Below are 17,554 nucleotides of genomic sequence, written 5' to 3' on the forward strand. Positions count from 1 at the left end.
CTCATCTGTAAAATGAGAATAAAAATAATATCTATCTCCCTCAGGTTTAAAAAAAATGTATTTATTGAAGGTAATGGGGTTAAGAGTGACTTGCCCAAGGTTACACAGCTAAGGCAATTAATAAGTTCTGAGGCCAGATTTGAACTCAGGCCCTCCTGTCTCTATCCACCATGCTACCTCCCTAGCTGCACCCCCTCCCTAGGTTCTTGAGAGCTAATAAATGTAGAGCATTTTGCAACTCTGAAGCCCAATAGAAATGCTATTAGTCACTGTAAATGCTAGCTCTAAGGTCCCTTCCTGTGTCAGATACGTGATCCAGTAATTTAGAGTCAGAATTCAGGCTCTGCTATTTGTGAGCTGTGTGACCTTGGCTAAGTATACTAACCTCCCTAGGCCTTGGTTTCATCCTTTGTAAAAAGAAGGGTTTTTATGAGATGGTCTCAAAATCTCCCAGCTCAAAGTCTCTGATCGTATGAACTCACTTCTCTTATCATTTGTAAAATAGGGAGAATAATCCTCAAACCGGACAGCCAGGTGATGCTTCAATGGATAGAGTAATGGGCCTGGACTAAGGAAGACCTGAGTTCAACTCCAGATGCAGACACATACTAGCTGTGTGATCTTGGGAAAGTGACCATTGGTCTTCATTTCCTCATCTGTAAAATGAGCCACAGAAGGAAATCTCTGCCAAGAAAACCCCAAATGGGATCAGGAAATGACTGACCAAAGGTAGTTCTTGAACTACCTTGGTAATTGAGAGAAAGGCTGTGTATACCTTTTTTTGGTTTGCTTTTTACAAGGCAATGGGGTTAGGTGACTTGTCCAAAGTCACACAGCTAGACAATTATTAAGTGCTTGAGGTCGGATTTGAACCCAGGTACTCCTGACTCCAGGGCCACTGCTCCATCCACCTAGTCAGTCCTTCCACTGTGCCACCTAGCTGCCCCTAGGTCTTTTACATCTTAAAAAACACCCCACATGGTAGACCCTTCATAGATGTTTATTGATTGATTAGTTATTTGGAGCCAGAGAACATCAAAGGATCCCAAGACCATCCCTCTAAGCTGGAAGAGTCCTTAGAAATCCTGTAGTCCAATTTTACAGAGAAGGAAACTGAGGCTCTGTGGGAAGGTCCCACAGAGTATACACACACAACAATGTCAAAATTCAAACCTATCCAGAGCCCTTTGCTGGCTACTGCTCCAGATGTAGGTTTGAACTCTGGCATTGTAACTTCAGACAAGCCATTCACTTCTCTGGGACTTTGTTTCCTCACCTGTTAATTTGAAGAGGAAGCTAACTTCCAACTCTAAATCTCTCAGAGAGCCCTGGACTAAAGTCAGGGAGATGAGTTCAAATCCCACAGCAGGCTGTGTGACCCTGGATGAATCACTTAACCTCTGTCTCATCCATTAAAAACAATATAACAGTAGCACCCACCTCCCAGGGTTGAAACTCAAATGAAATCACAATTGTAAAGAAAGCACTTAGCACATAGTAGGCACTTGATAAAAGCACATTTTAAAAAACCATTTCCTCTTCCCTGTGCCTCGGTTTCCTCTTCTCTAAAAGGTAGGAGGTAAAGCAGATGGTGTCTCAGCCCCTCCTTCCCTTCATTCTGTGGAAATCTGAGCCCCCATCCCCGCATGACTGGGATTCCTGGGATGGGTTGGTTTATTCCTGTGGCCCTGGCACTGCAGTCTAAGGGACTCCGCTTCCCCCAGACACCCAGGGTTGGCAGACTTTCTTCCGGCCCTCGACTTCCAGCTCTGGTCTGAAGGCCTTTGAAGTTGTCTCTGATGGATCTTGTCTGAGGAACAGCTGGCTGCCTGGGCTTGGTTTGAGAGCTGGCTCAGTCACTGCCTTTCTGGGTGACCTCAGGCAACCTCACCCTGCCTCAGTTTCCCTATCTTTAAAAAATAATTGAGGTCATTAGATGATGCAGTGGATAGAGCACTGGTCTTGGAATCAGGAGAAGATGAGATAAAATATATACTCATATATTTACTAACTGTGTGACCCTGAGCAAGTCACTTCACCCTTGATTGCCTCAAAAAATAAATAAATAAAAAGAAAATGCAGTTGGGGAGCAGTTACATGGTAGAGGAGATTAGAGTACTGGCCCTGGAGTAAGGAGGATCTGAGTTCAAATCTGACTTCATATACTTAACTAGCTGTGTGACCCTGGGCAAGTCACTTAACCCCAGATGCCTCAAAAAAAATGAATAAATAAAAAGTAAAGGGAATTTGGGAGCAGCTAGGTGATGCAGTGGAGAGAGCACCAGCCTTGGAGACAGTTAGACCTGAGTTCAAATATAACCTCAGATACTTAACATGCATATGTAGTGTGACCTTGGGTGAGTCACTTAAACCCAATTGCCTCTTAAAAAAACCCAGCAACTTTTTTTTTCCCTCTGGAGATGGGAAACCAAATACCAAAGGCGCAGCCCAGTGAGAAGGGAGTTGGCTATGAAGTAGAAAGAGTAAAGGCCAATAACATGTGATTAGTCTGGGAAAGACCATGGAGGTGGAGGTGGGCTGTCATGCGAGTTAAATGCCTATCCATTGCTCAAAATGAAGGAAATGCAAACTGAAGCCAAAGAAGGACACTTGTTCCAGGTGGATGATGGAGCCGGGGCTAGAACCTGCAGGACCTTTCCAAGGTAATGTCTCTGATAATCTTTGATCTGTATAAAACATGAGGTTCATGAGACCTCTTAAGTTAACACATGACCCTCATGTTTTATACAGATCAAAGATTATCAGAAACATTACCTTGGAAAGGTCTTTGGAGGCATTGGGTTCAATTCTCTCATTTTACCAAGGAGGAAACTGAGGCATGGAGATTAAATGACTAGATGGGGTCACCAGCATCTAGGGCAGGACTTGAATCTAGGCTTTCCTGTCTTCAATCCTCTGCTCTATTTCTGTCTGTCAAAGTCAGGAGGGTGGTTCTTCAAATGAAGACTTATTTTAGTTCTAGATTCATGCACCAGGCTCTCTTACCTTGGTCTCTGTCCTCCTGGTGGTCCCATCCTCTGACGTGACGATGGACACGTGGGATGTGGGTGTGCCCGGGTCCTCCTCTACAGTCACTGTCTCCTCGACCATCTCTGGGGGCTCCTGCATCATTGCCAGGGACGTCTGATTGCCAGGACTTTGCTCCTAGAATGAAGAGAGGGGATCAATGCTTAGAGGCTGCCTCACCACTCCCCAAACACACATGCCCACCCCTGGCCATAGCTTCTGGGCATGTATCACAGTACTAAAGGGAGGTGGGTTTTCCTGCCATCCAGCCTCAGTGAGACCCTCGTTCCTCACCCCCAGGCTCCTGGTCCTGTCCCCAGGCCTTAAGGAGAACAAGGTCTGCCCTTCTTCCAAAGGGCGGCCTTCAGATACTTCAACATGACTGCCAAGTTCCTTGAGTCTCCTCTTCTCCAGGGTAAAGCACCTCAATTGCATCAGTTCATGCCCCCTCAATGTTTGCCAACCTCTGCCCTTACTTGCCCAGGAGTCAGATGCCCAGGCCTGGACAGATGCCTGTATATAACCTTTATCTGTTAGAAGTAAGCTCCCTGGGCACCTAGGTGAATCAGTGGATAAAGCACTGGCCTTGAAGTCAGGAGTACCTGGGTTCAAATCCGGTCTCAGACACTTATTAATTACCTAGCTGTGTGGCCTTGGGCAAGCCACTTAATCCCGTTTGCCTTGCAAAAAAAAAAGTAAGCTCCCTGAGGGCAGGGTCTTTGCTTCCTCTCTTTTCTCCCTCCTCTTGGGCCAGAGCACAGAGCCTTGTGCCTCATAAGTGCCTAATAAATGCCTGTCAATTAGTCAATGAACATTTATCAAGTGCCTACTGTGTTCCAGTACTTGTGATGGGTTCTGGGAATCCAAACAAAAATGAAATGTTCCCTGACTTCAAGGGGCTTCTCACCTGCCTACAAACACACACACACACACACACAAAATTACAATATATACACAATTACAAATATAATGGTGGAAGTGAGAAGGGAGGGTAGAGCAGTGGGGAGTTGTGAGCCGCCCTCAGCCAGGTCCAGAGAGGAAAGACTTCTGGTGGAGAATTCATTGCCATCAGTACCCCCCCCCTTTCCTGGACCAGCCCTGGAACAGAGGTTGGGTCAGTTTACTCTGGATCAGAGAACCCTTAGGGAGTGAATGGCTCACCAGAGAGCCGCCTCTCCCACCCACACCTCCTCCCCTATGGGTTTAAGGCTAGCCATCACCTGCTGCCAGTTGGACAAAAGCTGCTGAGGATAGCTGGCTATTGGCTGCAGGGCTCTGACCCTAGCCCTCTCCTTCCAGACCTCCAAGGAGGAGTGAGTTCAATGCCATCCTCTTTGGGACAGCTCTCATTGTTGGGACATCAAGAAGCATTCCTAGCTCATTGTCCACCTTTGACCTGGTCCCAGAGAACAGAGAGCATCTCATTCCTTTCCATGGAACACTCATCAGCTCTTGTGCCCTCAACCCCCAGCCTCGCTCTTCTCCTAGTGCCTGTGACTGAGGCTCATGTATACATTCTCCTCCCAACATGCTCTAGGTTTTCAATGTCCTTCACTGGGGTTGTGTTGGGGCATAGGTCTATCAATCAACAAACATTAAGTCCCTACTCTGGGCTAGGTGGGATACAAAATGTGGTTTAAAATAAGATCCTAGATTTAGAGCTGGAAGGGGCCTTGGAGGCCAATGGTGCCTATGGTCATATGGCCAACACTCAGGGCTGGATGCAAGACTTCAGTTGAGGTCTGATGGAGCCACAAGGCAGCCGAGGAACTAAGACTTTCTGTATTCTGGACCCTCAGCCTTCCTAAATATAGTCTGCAATAATATTACCAATCACATCATATTGCCAGCTCCTGAACTTGTAGTCGTAAGACCTGGATTTGAATTCTGACTTGGCTACTAACTGGCCATGTGACCATAGGCAACTAACCTTTGTGCTTCTGAGAAATGAAAGGGGTTGGGGTCATTGGCTTCCAAGGTCCCTTCCAGCTCTAAATCTAGGATCTTATTTTAAACAATATTTTGTATTCCCCTTAGCCCAGAGTAGGGAATTATTAAATGTTTGTTCATTGATGGACCCTACGCCCCAACATAGCTCCAATACAAAGGAGGCACTCGATCAACCCCTTCCTAGGCTATGAGCTCTGGGAGGGGAGGGACATGGCGGATCTGACTCAAATGCCCCTGTGTGAGATTCTGCACTTAAAAGGAGATGGATGGATGGATGGATGGGAAGGTGAATGGATAGATGTATAGACAGTCCGTTGGAGGGACAGATGGATGGAAAGACCAATGAATGGATATAGATAAAACAGCTGGATGGCCAATGTGTAGGTAGAAACTTGGATAGAGACAGTTGATATATGAATATAGATAGGTGGACAGAGAAATAGAAGGAGATAAATAGACAGAAGGCCAGACTGAGAGGTAGACAAATATTAATATAGACAGATGAACAGATGGGTGGACAAAGAGAAACAGACAGAAAGATGGATGGCTGGATAAATGGACGGATAGGCAAATGGGCAAACGGACAGAGAGATGGACAGACGGATAGAGACAGACAGAAAGAAAAATGAATGGCTGGATGTTTTATTAAAGTGAATGACATCCAGGGATGAGGGGAGACAGAGGAATGACAGGAGGTAGGGAAGACAGCTTCAGCAGAGGGCAGGGTGGGGGCAGGTTTGGTTTAAAAATGGAGTGAGCCACCAGACTGGGCAGAGCCTCAGGTCTTTTCTTGGCCACAGGAGGGGGAAGGACAGCTCCCCCACAGGTGTGACCCTAATCTGGGAAGGATGACAGCATAGGCCAGACCCAGATCTATGCCTCTAGAGGCCCCAGGGTCGGGTTATTTTCTACCCAGATGGTCTGGGAAGCACAGGGGAGAATGACAAACATCTCTGCTCCCTAGCACATGGGTGACAGTTAATCTTGCAATGTCAGAGGCTGGAAGGACCCTCTAGGACCCCTAACTCCAACCTGTATCTGAGCAAGATATTTGTCCTTCATTCTTGAAGACCATGACATCAGGAAGGTGACTGTGACAAACATGAATTCGACTTGAGGGAGGGGCTGCTGTGCTAAGTCCCCAGCCTCACTTTCTCCTCCAGAGTCATCAGGACAACTGGAGATGGTTCTGGATGCGAGGAAATCATGGTTAAGTGACTTGTTGTCCAAAGTCACACAGCTAGTGTCTACTGTCTGAAACTCAGGTTCTCCTGACTTCAAGGCCAGGGCTCTCTATCCACTGCAACATCTAGGTGCCCCATGCAAGATAACAATCCTGACAAGCGGGTGTCCTCTGCTTGGATACCTCCAAGACGGGTATAGACCAGAATTGTGAAAAAAAATGCAGCAAGAATATAAAGGAAACTAACCCAGACAAGCCACGGGACATCCAGTGAAAGTCAATGACCACGACTGGTGGCCAAGAACAGGTGATGGAACATGTCTCCATCTCTCAGGAGAGGTGGAGGACCACTAGTGCTGAATACTGAATACACCATCAGACCAGGCCACTGGCTTTGCCTTTTGTTGGTACAAAGGAAGGCTTTAGGAGGGTGGTCATGCCAAGTGGCGCCAATGTAAACAATTTTTAAAAAAGATTTCTTTTTTAATTCCAGTGATAAGAATAGCCAGCACACTTTCAGATTTGCTTTACATACAATAACTCATTTGATCCTCACAACAAACCTGGGAATCAGGGATATTATTATCCCATTTTGCAGATGAGGAAACTGAGGTACTTGTCCAGGGTCACAGTGACTGCAGCAAAATTCAAACTCGGGACATCCTCATGAGGTCTGTCCTCTACTTTGTCACCTCTCAAGTCGGACCCTTCTACTTTTGAATAGTCTCAACTAATGAAGTTTTTTGATGTTAAGCCTAAATCTGAGTAACTCCATGGCATCTTGGATAGAACACTGGACTGGGATCCAGTGAGACCTGAATTCAAATCCTGCCCCAGGACTTTGGGTCTCTGGCCTCCTCAGATTCCTCAACTGTAAAGTGGAGATCCTAATAGGATAATTTAAGGCTCCACTGAGATAACAGATGTAAAATATTTCATGAGTCTTCAAACACTGTTATCAGTGTTGACCATCATGGCCTGTCTTGTAAGCAACCCCCCCCCCCCCCCCCCCCCGCTCACTCTAGGATCAGCTGCTGGGGTTAAGCAGAACAAGGCCAATCCCAAGTCAATTCTCCTTTGTAGGCCTCATTCTTTATCTGTAAAGTAGGAAAGGTGGATGAGATGCCCTCTGGGGTGTTCTCTTCTAGCTCTTCATCTGTGATCCTATGATTTTCCTTTGAGGCAGCCTCTCAAATACTTGAAAATACTTCTCACATCCCTCCCTGAGTGTTCTCTTCTCCAGCCTAACCATCTCCTATTCCTTTGGTCCATAGCCATCCCCCCATTCCCTCAGTCTGTGGCCATCTCCTACTCCCTCAGTCCTGTTCCTTCAGTCCATGGCCATCCCTTGTTCCTTTATTCCATGGCCATCTCTTATTCCTTCAACCGTGGCCATCTTCTATTCCCTCAGTCTATGGCCATCCCCTATTCCTTCAGTCGATGCTCTTGTTGGATTTCATTTCCTTCAGAAAATAACCAAAAACCAAGAGAACAGGAACTCCTCTCACCCTCCAGGGGAAAACCACTCCAATTAGAAAGATGACAGAGGGTGGGATCACAGGACCAGGGGCACTCAGGAAGGACCTCAGAGAAAAGTTAGTCCAGAAGATGAATTAGGTTCATGTGATTTACTCAGTCTCACAACTAATAATTAGGATTTGAACACAAGTCTTCCTTAGTACAAATCCAGTACTCCAGTCACTATGGGACTGTCTCTCAAGGTCAAGGCTCAGGGAAGGCAGGACCTTAGATTTGGAATTTACGCCCAGGTTGGAATCTGAGAAACTTCTGGTTGCCTTAGTTTTTTCGTCTGTAAAATGGAAATAATAATAATAAAACCTACAGGATGAAATAAGCTAATAATTGTAAAGTCTGTGTCACAATGATTGGCACCCTGGACAAATTCCTCTTCTGAACTGGGCCTTGGTTTCCTCCTCTGTAAGAAGAGAGGGTTGCACTAGAATTTCACCCTAAAGTCCCAGGTCCTAGGGGTCATTTTTCTCCAAGAGCAGAGAAAGGTGAGAGAGAGTCCACCATCAAACAGTCCCAAGGTTGGCTCCTCCTCATCCATGGGCAGTCATTCCCTAAGCAGTTCAGGAGACCAGTCAAGACTGGCCACCCCACCTGCCCCCACAGACTGGGTGTCCTGGGCCAGCGGCCCAACACTGATTCTTCTGCCTCCCCCCCCACTTCAGGCTAGCCTGGACCAGGGAGAGTTGGGTGAGATGTCATCCGCTCTCATTTTACTGGTGCTCAAAATACAATACCCCCAACATGAGCCCCCAGAGGTCTTGGCCCAGCCCAGAAGCTGGAAACCACACACACATCCAGAAGGCCTTCCTAATGGCCCAATAAAGCCTGGCTTACACAGTTTAGGTGGATTTACAAGGGCCCTCAGGGCTCGTGCCCTCCAGAAGTACCCACATTTTCCAGTTAACTGAACTATTTTATATCTGCTGTCTGACTCAAGATGGTCCCAACAGGAAGGGAGGGACAGGGTGATTGTAGTGCTGCATCCCTGTTGGAATGGAAGCTTCTGGAGGGCAGGGCCGTTGAGAACGTCAAACAGGTTAGGGGCATTTTCAGAAGAGACACTGTGGTTTAGTTGTATCCTCTACCAGTTGATGACTCTGCCCCCCTCCAAAGGGATATCCCCTGTTCTAGGATCTTCCCATCTCTCACATTCCCTATCCTAAGGACCCTCCCAGCCCTGACATCCCCTGTTCTAAGACCCCTTCCAGTTCTGATGTCCCCTGTTCTAAGACCTTTCCCAGCTCTGACATTCTCTATTTTAAGACCTCTCTCTGCTCTAATGTCCCCTGTTGTAAGGTCCTTCTCAGCCCTGACCTCTGTTGTTCCAAGGCTCCTCCAGTCCTGACATCCCCTGTTCTAAGGTCCCTCAGTTCTGACATTCCCTTTTCTTGGGTCCTTTCCATCTCTGATTGTCTCCTGTTCCAAGGCCCCTCCAATACTGTATGATCCCTCTGATAGTCCATGTTTGAGGGTCTTCCAGAAAGAAGGACTTCTATCCTTCCTATGGGGGCCTGGGCACAGGTACCCCTGAGGAAACATGGATTTAGATTTTCTTAGCTTTTCCATGTAAGCCCTGGTGACCTCTCCCAAAGGAGGCCTTTCCTGTCCTCCACCCTCCATCCTTCTACCCCCTAAGGTTCCATCCCCTCTGATAAGTCTATGAACAGATGTTTGCCAACTCTTTCCTCCATAAGAACATGGGCTCCTGGAGGGCAGAACCAATGACTCTCTGTGGGATCCTCAGCGCCCCATGCCTAATAAATATGGGTTTAAGAGTCTAGATGTAGAGTCATGGGCTAGGACAGAAAAGTCCTTAATCTTCCAGCAACATTGTAAAAGATGGGATGGCTACATGGCCAGGTTTGTTAGAATGGTGTGTAAAATAGGAGGGAGGGGGGAGGGTCTTGAGGGTTGCTTAGGGGTCTTTTTCCTGGTTTCCTGGGTGATCCCTGGAGACAGGTATTAATGTCCCCAGCCTCCTAGAAACTCAAGGACCTTACTCCTCAACAGCTACCTGTTCCTGGAAGTTACAGAATGTGAGAGAACAGGGCTGTGGAGCTCAGTGAGTCTAATCCTCTTATTTCACAGGTCCAGAGAGGCAGGGACTTGCTCAAGGTCACACAGCAACGCTCATCCTCCTCCCATCTAATAGAGGGGCTTCGAGAAGGGGAACATGCACACTGAGATCACACCTTGGGGCTTCCCAGAGTGGCACAAATGCGCCCATCATCCAGGTGAGCAGACAGTCCCTTAGAAAGGGACAGGATGATTCTAAGGAGCTTGGAGGTCATCTAGTCCAGGACCCTCATTTTACAGGTTCAAAGAGACTTGCCTGTGGTCACACAGCTACTGAAGGACAGAGGTGAGGTGCTCTGCCACACCGCCTTCCACTGCACCACCCTGCTCTCCTCTATACCATGCTGCCTCAGGAGGGAAATCATCCATTTTCTCAGCTGAGAAAGCTGAACTGAATCTATTTGCATTTGGAAAATTAGCAAAAACCTCCAAGTGTAAACATCTCATTCAGCTCTGATTAGAAACAGATTATGTCATTAGCAGGCTCCCAGCTTCCCCTGCCAGACCCAAAGGCCAGACCCACCAGACTATAGGGAGAAGGCTGGGAGCATTTGCCCAGTCTCTGAGGTATAAATGTTTATTATAGTGAAAATTTAACAACTGGATTTTGTTCCCTCTGAAAATTTAACGATCAGATTCCAGTTCCAGTGGCTCCAGCGCCTCCCTTCTTTCACTTTCCCTTCCTTTGCTCCTATTCAAGTGATGCTGCACCACTACACATTCCAATCTCAACTGGGCCCACACCTCAGCAAGGCAAACCCTTTGGCTCCCTGCTCACTGCCTTAGATTCCATATCCTGTTCTCCAGGAACTGTTCCAGGTGCTCACTGTTCTCCTCAAACCTCCCAGAGCAGCCCCCTTGACCCTCACCCACATGCCACTAAAAAAGGGGAGGCCATTCACTGAAAACTGCCACTTCTCTTCATTCAGCATCCCTCTGACATCCTTACCTGTAATTTTCTCTATATCCAGTGGCTCATGATGAGGTGGTCCTTCCCTCACTGAGGCCCTCCTTTCTACCTGCACATATGCCCCTCCTCCATCAGACTACCCCCCTCTCCCTTATCTTCAATCTTTCCCTCTCTCCTGGCTCATTCCCTGCTGCCTATAAACATGCCCCTGTATCCACCATCATGTAAAAAACTCTCCCTTGGTCATATCATTTTTTCTAAGTAGCAGTCCATTTTTTTTTCTCTCTCAGCTATAGCCAGGGCCCCCACTTTCTTTCTCACTCTCTTAAAATCTCTGCAGTAGCCAACCTTACCATCTCACCCAAACGGGTCTCTCCAAAGTAACTAATGATCTCCTAACCACCCAGTCTAGTGGCCTTTATTCCCTCCTTGACCTCACTGTCTTTCACCCTCTCCTCCTTGCCCTTCTCTTCTCTCTAGTTCTTAGGATGCTATCCCTCCTGATCTTCCTCCTGCTGATCCGACTACTCCTTCTCTGCCACCTTTTCTGGATCCTCCTCCAGGTCACACCTTCCTACCAACCATGAGTATCCCAGAAGGTTCTGGTACCTGCATTTCTTTTCTCCTTCTATACTAACTTACTTAGTGATCTCATCAATTCCCAATAATATTCTCAATGACGATGACTCTTAGACCTACATCTGGATAGTCCTCACCTCTCTCCTGAACTACATCCCTGCATTACAAACACTATTGGGCACTTCAAACTGGAGACCCACAAGGCATCTCTGACTCAATCCATCCAAACAGACCTTTTGACTTTCCCCCTACCCAGGTGATATCCTTGACCCACTCCCTCTCAAATCAGTTGTCCAATATTTCCCATATACCTCCCTTCTCATTGCCTGGCTGCAGCCCCATCACCTTCTACCTGAACTACAAGGAAAGCCTGCTAATTGGTCTTCCTGTCCTAATCAAGTGCTATTTGAGATTTAAAGCCCTTTATCACCTGGTTCTCATCTACCTTTCCAACTTTAATATATTTTAATATTAATTAAATATATTTAAATTAATCCCTTTAATACATTTTAATGAACCCCCTGCAGTCATGCCACAGTTCAATCTCACACAGGTTATTTCTCACACGGGACTTCCATCTTATTCTTGTATAGTCTGCCCTATAACCCCTTCCCTCAAGGCCCCCAAGTCCCTAAGGCCTAAAATGCCTTCCTTCCTCATATAAGCTTCTTAGAATCTGAAATTTCTTTCAGAGCTCAGTTCAAGGGCCACCTCCCCCTAAGGCCTTTCTCAATGATCTTGAATTTATTTTTTAAATGTGGACATGTCTTCCTTCTGAAAGAATGGGAAGGAGGAGAGGAACTCTTCATTTTGGGGTTAATTTTTTGCCAGAGTACCCTCAATAACTTAGTACCTATATGAGGACACGTGGGCCTCAGTTTCCCCTTCTTTAAAATGAAGAGTTTGAATTAGATGATCTTTTAAGAATCCTTTCAGCTCAAAATCTCACAGTCCACATTTCTAGTCTTTTGTTGTACTTCTTCCCTCTACACATGGAGATTAATATGCCTCCTCCTTGTACTTTACCACCTCCATGCCTTTGCTCACACTATCCTCTAATCCTGATAGGCTGTCCCTCCCTCCCTACAGTTTCTTAGCTTTTTTTTTTTGTATTGAGAACCCCTCTGGTAGCCTGGGGAAGTTTATGGACTCCCATAGATGAGTGGTGGGTATTTGGCCTCTTCCAAATACCCCTTCCCTTCACTCCCCAGTAAGAAGCTCATTCCCCTTCTTGGCTGGCCTTTTTGGCCTGCCCAACTCTCTCCATCCCACTCCTGGGCCCAAGGCCCAGGAACCACAGGTCTCCCTAATCAAAGGCAGATGTTCTTCTCCCCCAGCCAGCTCCAAGTCCCAAGTAGTTAATCTCAAAGACAAATAGCGAGTGTACTGCTGTGGTCGGTTTGTCTTGGCGGGCACCCCGGCCCCAGCAGGGCCTGGCATCAGAGCCTGGGAAGGGGAGAGGAGAGGAGCAGAGAAGACAAACAAACTGGGCAGGGAAAGGGGCCAACACCCTCGGGGAAGGTAAGGGCAGGTTTTCATCTCTCAGCCTAGTTGCGGAAACCTCAAAGTTGCTAATGGAAAAAACTCAGGAGGAATGTTTGGTCCAGGCCAGACCCTGGCCCAGCAGGCCTCTCAGTTACAGGCTCCCAGAGGTCACCTCCCAGTCCCCAAGAAAGGCCCAGCAGGACCCTGCCCCCAGTTGGCTGGGGGGGGGGCTGGAGCTGACAAATGACACCCCTAACTGCAGCTGCCCAGCCTCGTGTCAACATGAAGGCCTCAGAACAAAGCATTTTAAATTTGGAAAGGATGCTTTTCTTAGAACCTCCCGATACAGTAGCCAGTCCTGTTATTATTCCAAGTTGACAGGGAAGGAAACTGAGGCTCCAAGAGACAGGACGATTTGCAGCTACTTATCAAAGAATCCCAGCACATCAAAGCTGAGAGGGACATAGTCATCCAGGACATGCAAATGGATGGAAGAAATCCAAGAGCTCACTAAGTTTACAGATGAAGAAACTGAGGAGCAGCAAAGGGGAATGGATCAGGATACTGGCAAAAAAGTCAGACATCAAACACAGGACACCAGACTACAAATCCTCTTCCTAATATATCCTCCTAATGTCACCCAACATCATCTTTCTAAAGGTGAGGAAACTGAGGTCCACAAATCCATTTGCTCCAAATGATCCATCAGGTTAGTGGCTAAACTGGGAGCTGACCCAGGCTTCAGAATTGCAAGCTATAAGGATGGAAAGATCTTTGCGGTTATTGAGTCTAACCCTTTCATTTTACAGATAAGGAAACAGACCTGGAGAAGAGACCTTTCCAAGGTCACTGAGCAGATGATGACTTGCAACCCAATGACCTTTCTGGATAGATCTCTGGGTCTTTTCAGTCAACTAGAAGAATAATGTCTTAAAAATAGAGAGTGCTCTCAGCCAACCCTGGATTTGCCCACACCCCTTGCTGTTGTGCTCAAAGCTGACCTTGGGATTTGGGCACAACAGACTTGAGATGAGGGAGGCCTGTTCTTCAGTCCATCCATCCCCACCTCAGGAAGGTCCTCAGCCACAATGAAGAAGAGGGGGACTCTATCTCTACTCACCCAAAGATCAGCCTGTGGAGTGATTGATGCCACCATATTGGATCCTAGGCTCTCTAGAGCTTGGAAGAGACCCACCCTAGAGACTAAGACCTACCCCCTCATTTTAGACAATGGGAAAACAGAGGCTCAGAGAGGTGAGTAATTAACTTGTAGTCGTAGAGTCAAGATGTCAAGTCGGGTCTTCTGCCTGCTTCTTCATATAACTGGCTGAAGGCAGATAAGGGATACTGCAAAGCTAGGACTTTCTGCACTGTTCAGGAATTTTCCAAATCCTGACGGGGGATAGGAAAAGGTATGCATGCTCCTCTCCCCTCTCCTGTCTCCCCCATTCTCAGGGCCTCAGTTTCTCTCCTGTAAGATAAGAGGGCTGATCTCTGAGGGCCCATCCACTTCTCAATCTGGGATCCCTGCATTTCTACTCAAAGCCTTCCCTTGCTCAGGCACTTCCTCCCAGGTCCCCCCTGGACAGGGTCCTGCCTCTTAACAAGACTATTTCTCTTAAAAAATATGAGCCCTTGGGGAGGAGGAGGAGCAAGGGGGGGGGGCACATATTGCAGAGAATTCCAGAAGAAAGAGCCCAGGCTCATCCAGGCTTTGGGGGAAATAACTGGCTCCAGGTCACGGGTCAGAAACGTCAGGGCTAGGACCACAGCCAGCTCTGCTGCCTCCACCCCAGGCCTCAGAAACCACTCACAATTTATGTCCTGACTCCGAAAGGAGCCGGTTACCTTGGAGCATAAGGCACAGAGAACAAACTCAGGCTGCAGACCCTAAGGGGCTCCATGGTCACTTAATTAGAGCCGTTGGCTTGGCCCAAAGCCATATCTCAGGCCAGGGGTGCCGGCCTGGCGGGGCTGCATGGCTTGCATTCCTTCTCCCCAGACCATGGCCGGGGCAGGATGGGAGGGAGGTCTGGAATCAAAAGACCATGGATTCCCACTCCCATTCTGTTCCTTATTTGCTAAGGCGCCCTCTCCTCAGTAAAATGAAGGGACTGGAGGACCTCAAAGGTCCCAGCCCAACTCTAGGTCTTGCGGACCCCATCTCTTCCCAGGTCAACCCATTCTCAAGGAAGGCGGCAGCAGCACCTTGGCAGGGGGACATGCAGTGAGGAGAGGGACTCTGGGAGCCTGGGGATGTCACCACAACTCACTGAGCCTTGGTTTCCCCATCTGTAAATCAAGGAAGCCCCAGCCAAGGGGTTGGCATGGGGGGGCAGCCCATCAGTGCTTCAGTTGAATCACCCAGGCCCTTCCTGAGTCCCATGCCTGCCTAACTAGGGAAAGCAACACAGTTCAGTGAGAGAATGTGAGGTCCAGCGGGGCCCTGAGATATTAGCAACTAGAGGGTCACAGCCTGGAACTGGAGGGAACTGGGGCCAGGGCAAGCCTCTCATTTCACAGATGGAGAAACTGAGGCCCAGGAAGAACAAAGGACTTTCTTAGGCCTCCTCCCAGTTCTGACATCCACTGTTCTAAGGGCCCTCCTACCCTTATCTATGACATCTTAGACTCCTAGGATTTTACATCTGGAACAGAAGGTGCCTTCGCAGGTACTCAGGCCAACAATCTTGTTTTACAGATGAGGGAACTGAGGTTTGAAGCTGGGGGGCTGTTCCAGTTGGCCAGACCCCCTCCCTTCCCTCTCCTAGGGCAAAGCTCTCTGGCAGCAGCCTGGGTTTTCAAAAGATGACAAGGCTAGGAAGTAAAAAGGGACAGTTAATCCTCTAATTGAACAAGTAGAACCGCCAAACAATCTCCTCTCTCCTCTCTCAGCTCCAGCTAACACCAGACAATACAGCCCAGGAACCATAGTGGGTTCCAGAGATAGGGGCACTGGGAGTGGGGACCATGGAAGCAGTTTCTTTCAGAATGGTCTCTGCAACCCCATCTGCTGTTCTGGGTGGGGGAGGGGAGAGAGAGAGAGAGAGAGAGAGAGAGAGAGAGAGAGAGAGAGAATGGGGAGAATGTCCCCAAACATGGACTTAAATCTCAAATGAAACCAGTGAAAGTCCATGTCATGAGACGAGCCCAGAAAACTCACCCCCAAAGTGTCTGCATTCTGAGCCCCCTCCCACTCTGCTCTCTCAACAGGTGGAGAGGAGGAAAAAGCAGCCAGGAGGACCCGCTGAGAATCCTCCCTAGTCTCTTGAACCCCAGATTCCAAAGTGGGTCAGACAGGCCAGTGGATTAAAGGGCTCTGTTCCACGGCGTTTATCTTCCCTTCCTTCCCCATCCTGGCAGCAGTCTCCAGCCAGGATGCAAGTGCAATGCCTGATGTGCTTTCACCTTCCCCTCCTCAAGAGATAGACATTCATACTTCTACTGCTAATCTCAAGGAAATCACTTCCCCTCCATCAGTCTCAGTTTCCCCATCTGTAAAATGGAGAGAATAACATTAAGGCTCCCTTTGTCACAGGATCGGTGTGTGGAAAGGCCTCGGTCAACCACTACCAAGTGATGGAGTTATGTTTATGAAAATAGGGGGGGTTGGGGACCTTGGATATTTATGGCTGTGTAGTCTTAGGGTAGCCTTGGCTCCTCTTCTGTTAACTGAGGGGGCTGAAGTAAATCTGGGATCTTGTGATCTTAAGACATCCGATAACACCAATAATCACAGCTAACTACTTCAATAGAATTTGGAGACTTGCAAAGTTCATTACAAATAGGATTAGCCCTATTTTATAGATGAAGAAATTGAGATAGAAGGGATTTGTCCAGGATCATCCACTAAGTGGCTGAGGCAGAATTAGAACTTGGGTCCTCCCAATTTCAGGTCCAGCCTTCCACCGGGGCTGGGTCTCTGTAGCTTCTATCTTCTCTGTTGGCCTGTTTTTGGTCTCCTGAGGCTATTTCCTAATCCCCAGGACCAGATGATGGTCTCTCCATCTTCTTCCTCCGTCCTCACAATGTCAAACTGCCTCTTTGTCGTTGCTACCCACCACTCTGGTTACAAATAGAATGAATCTAGTTCCACTTCTGCAGGACCATCTTTAAAATACTTGGGGACACTCTCATGTTCCCGCAAATCCTCCTTTCTTTGGGTTTCTCCTATGACAGGGAACCTTTCCCAGACACTCACTGGCTTATTAATGTGCTTCCCTAAAGGCCAGACCCAGAACTGACCACTGGTTCCCCAGGCAGGTTCCATCCAGGGCAGAGGATGGAGGTTGTACCTCAGTTTCCGCCCCAAATTCCTGTGCTCTGGCAGCCCCCAAGTCCCTGGTCAGGATGGGTCATGATGTGAGCAGGCCCAGTGGGGTCCCAGATATGTCTCAAGCCCTTGGGGCTAACATCTAGACCTTGAAGGAAAAATGAGTTCTAAGAGTGTGAACCAGGCCTGTTCTCCAGCAGGGTCAGGTCAGGGTGGGATGGAGATGTTGCCCCGGTTGATTTAGAGAGGGGCTGGCCAGTCTGGCTCGGCTGGGATTCCGGGCTGGCCCTGCCTCATCCCTACCACTGCCTTGGAGGTGGCCCCCTGGATCCTGAGGGAGAGGTCACCCAGACCACTCCTCCCCCTTAACAGCAGGAAGCCAGAGATGGCAGGGAACATGGCCAAGGTCACAAAGCAAGCTGGGAGGACCGATGAGAGCTGGAAGGCTCCTCTCAGGTACAACCTGTCCATTTTACAGAGGGGGAAACTGAGGCATGTGGTGATCAAGTCACAAAACTAGTTAGTGGAAAAGGCAAGA

The 17,554-nt window shown here is 48.1% G+C and overlaps 1 protein-coding gene across 12 annotated transcripts in view; it reads right to left on the reverse strand.

Annotated features, from left to right (window-relative positions):
- Nucleotides 1-17,554, reverse strand: part of ARVCF (ARVCF delta catenin family member) — a 337,170-nt gene that overhangs the window by 64,818 nt on the left and 254,798 nt on the right. For all 12 annotated transcript variants that reach the window (XM_074206513.1, XM_074206512.1, XM_074206520.1 and 9 more), the window contains one exon: nucleotides 3,007-3,165. In XM_074206513.1, the coding sequence (XP_074062614.1) occupies nucleotides 3,007-3,165 (159 nt within the window). The remainder of the gene's footprint in view (nucleotides 1-3,006; nucleotides 3,166-17,554) is intronic.

The sequence above is a fragment of the Macrotis lagotis genome, chromosome X (genome assembly GCF_037893015.1).
Source record: "Macrotis lagotis isolate mMagLag1 chromosome X, bilby.v1.9.chrom.fasta, whole genome shotgun sequence".
NCBI lineage: Eukaryota > Metazoa > Chordata > Mammalia > Peramelemorphia > Peramelidae > Macrotis > Macrotis lagotis.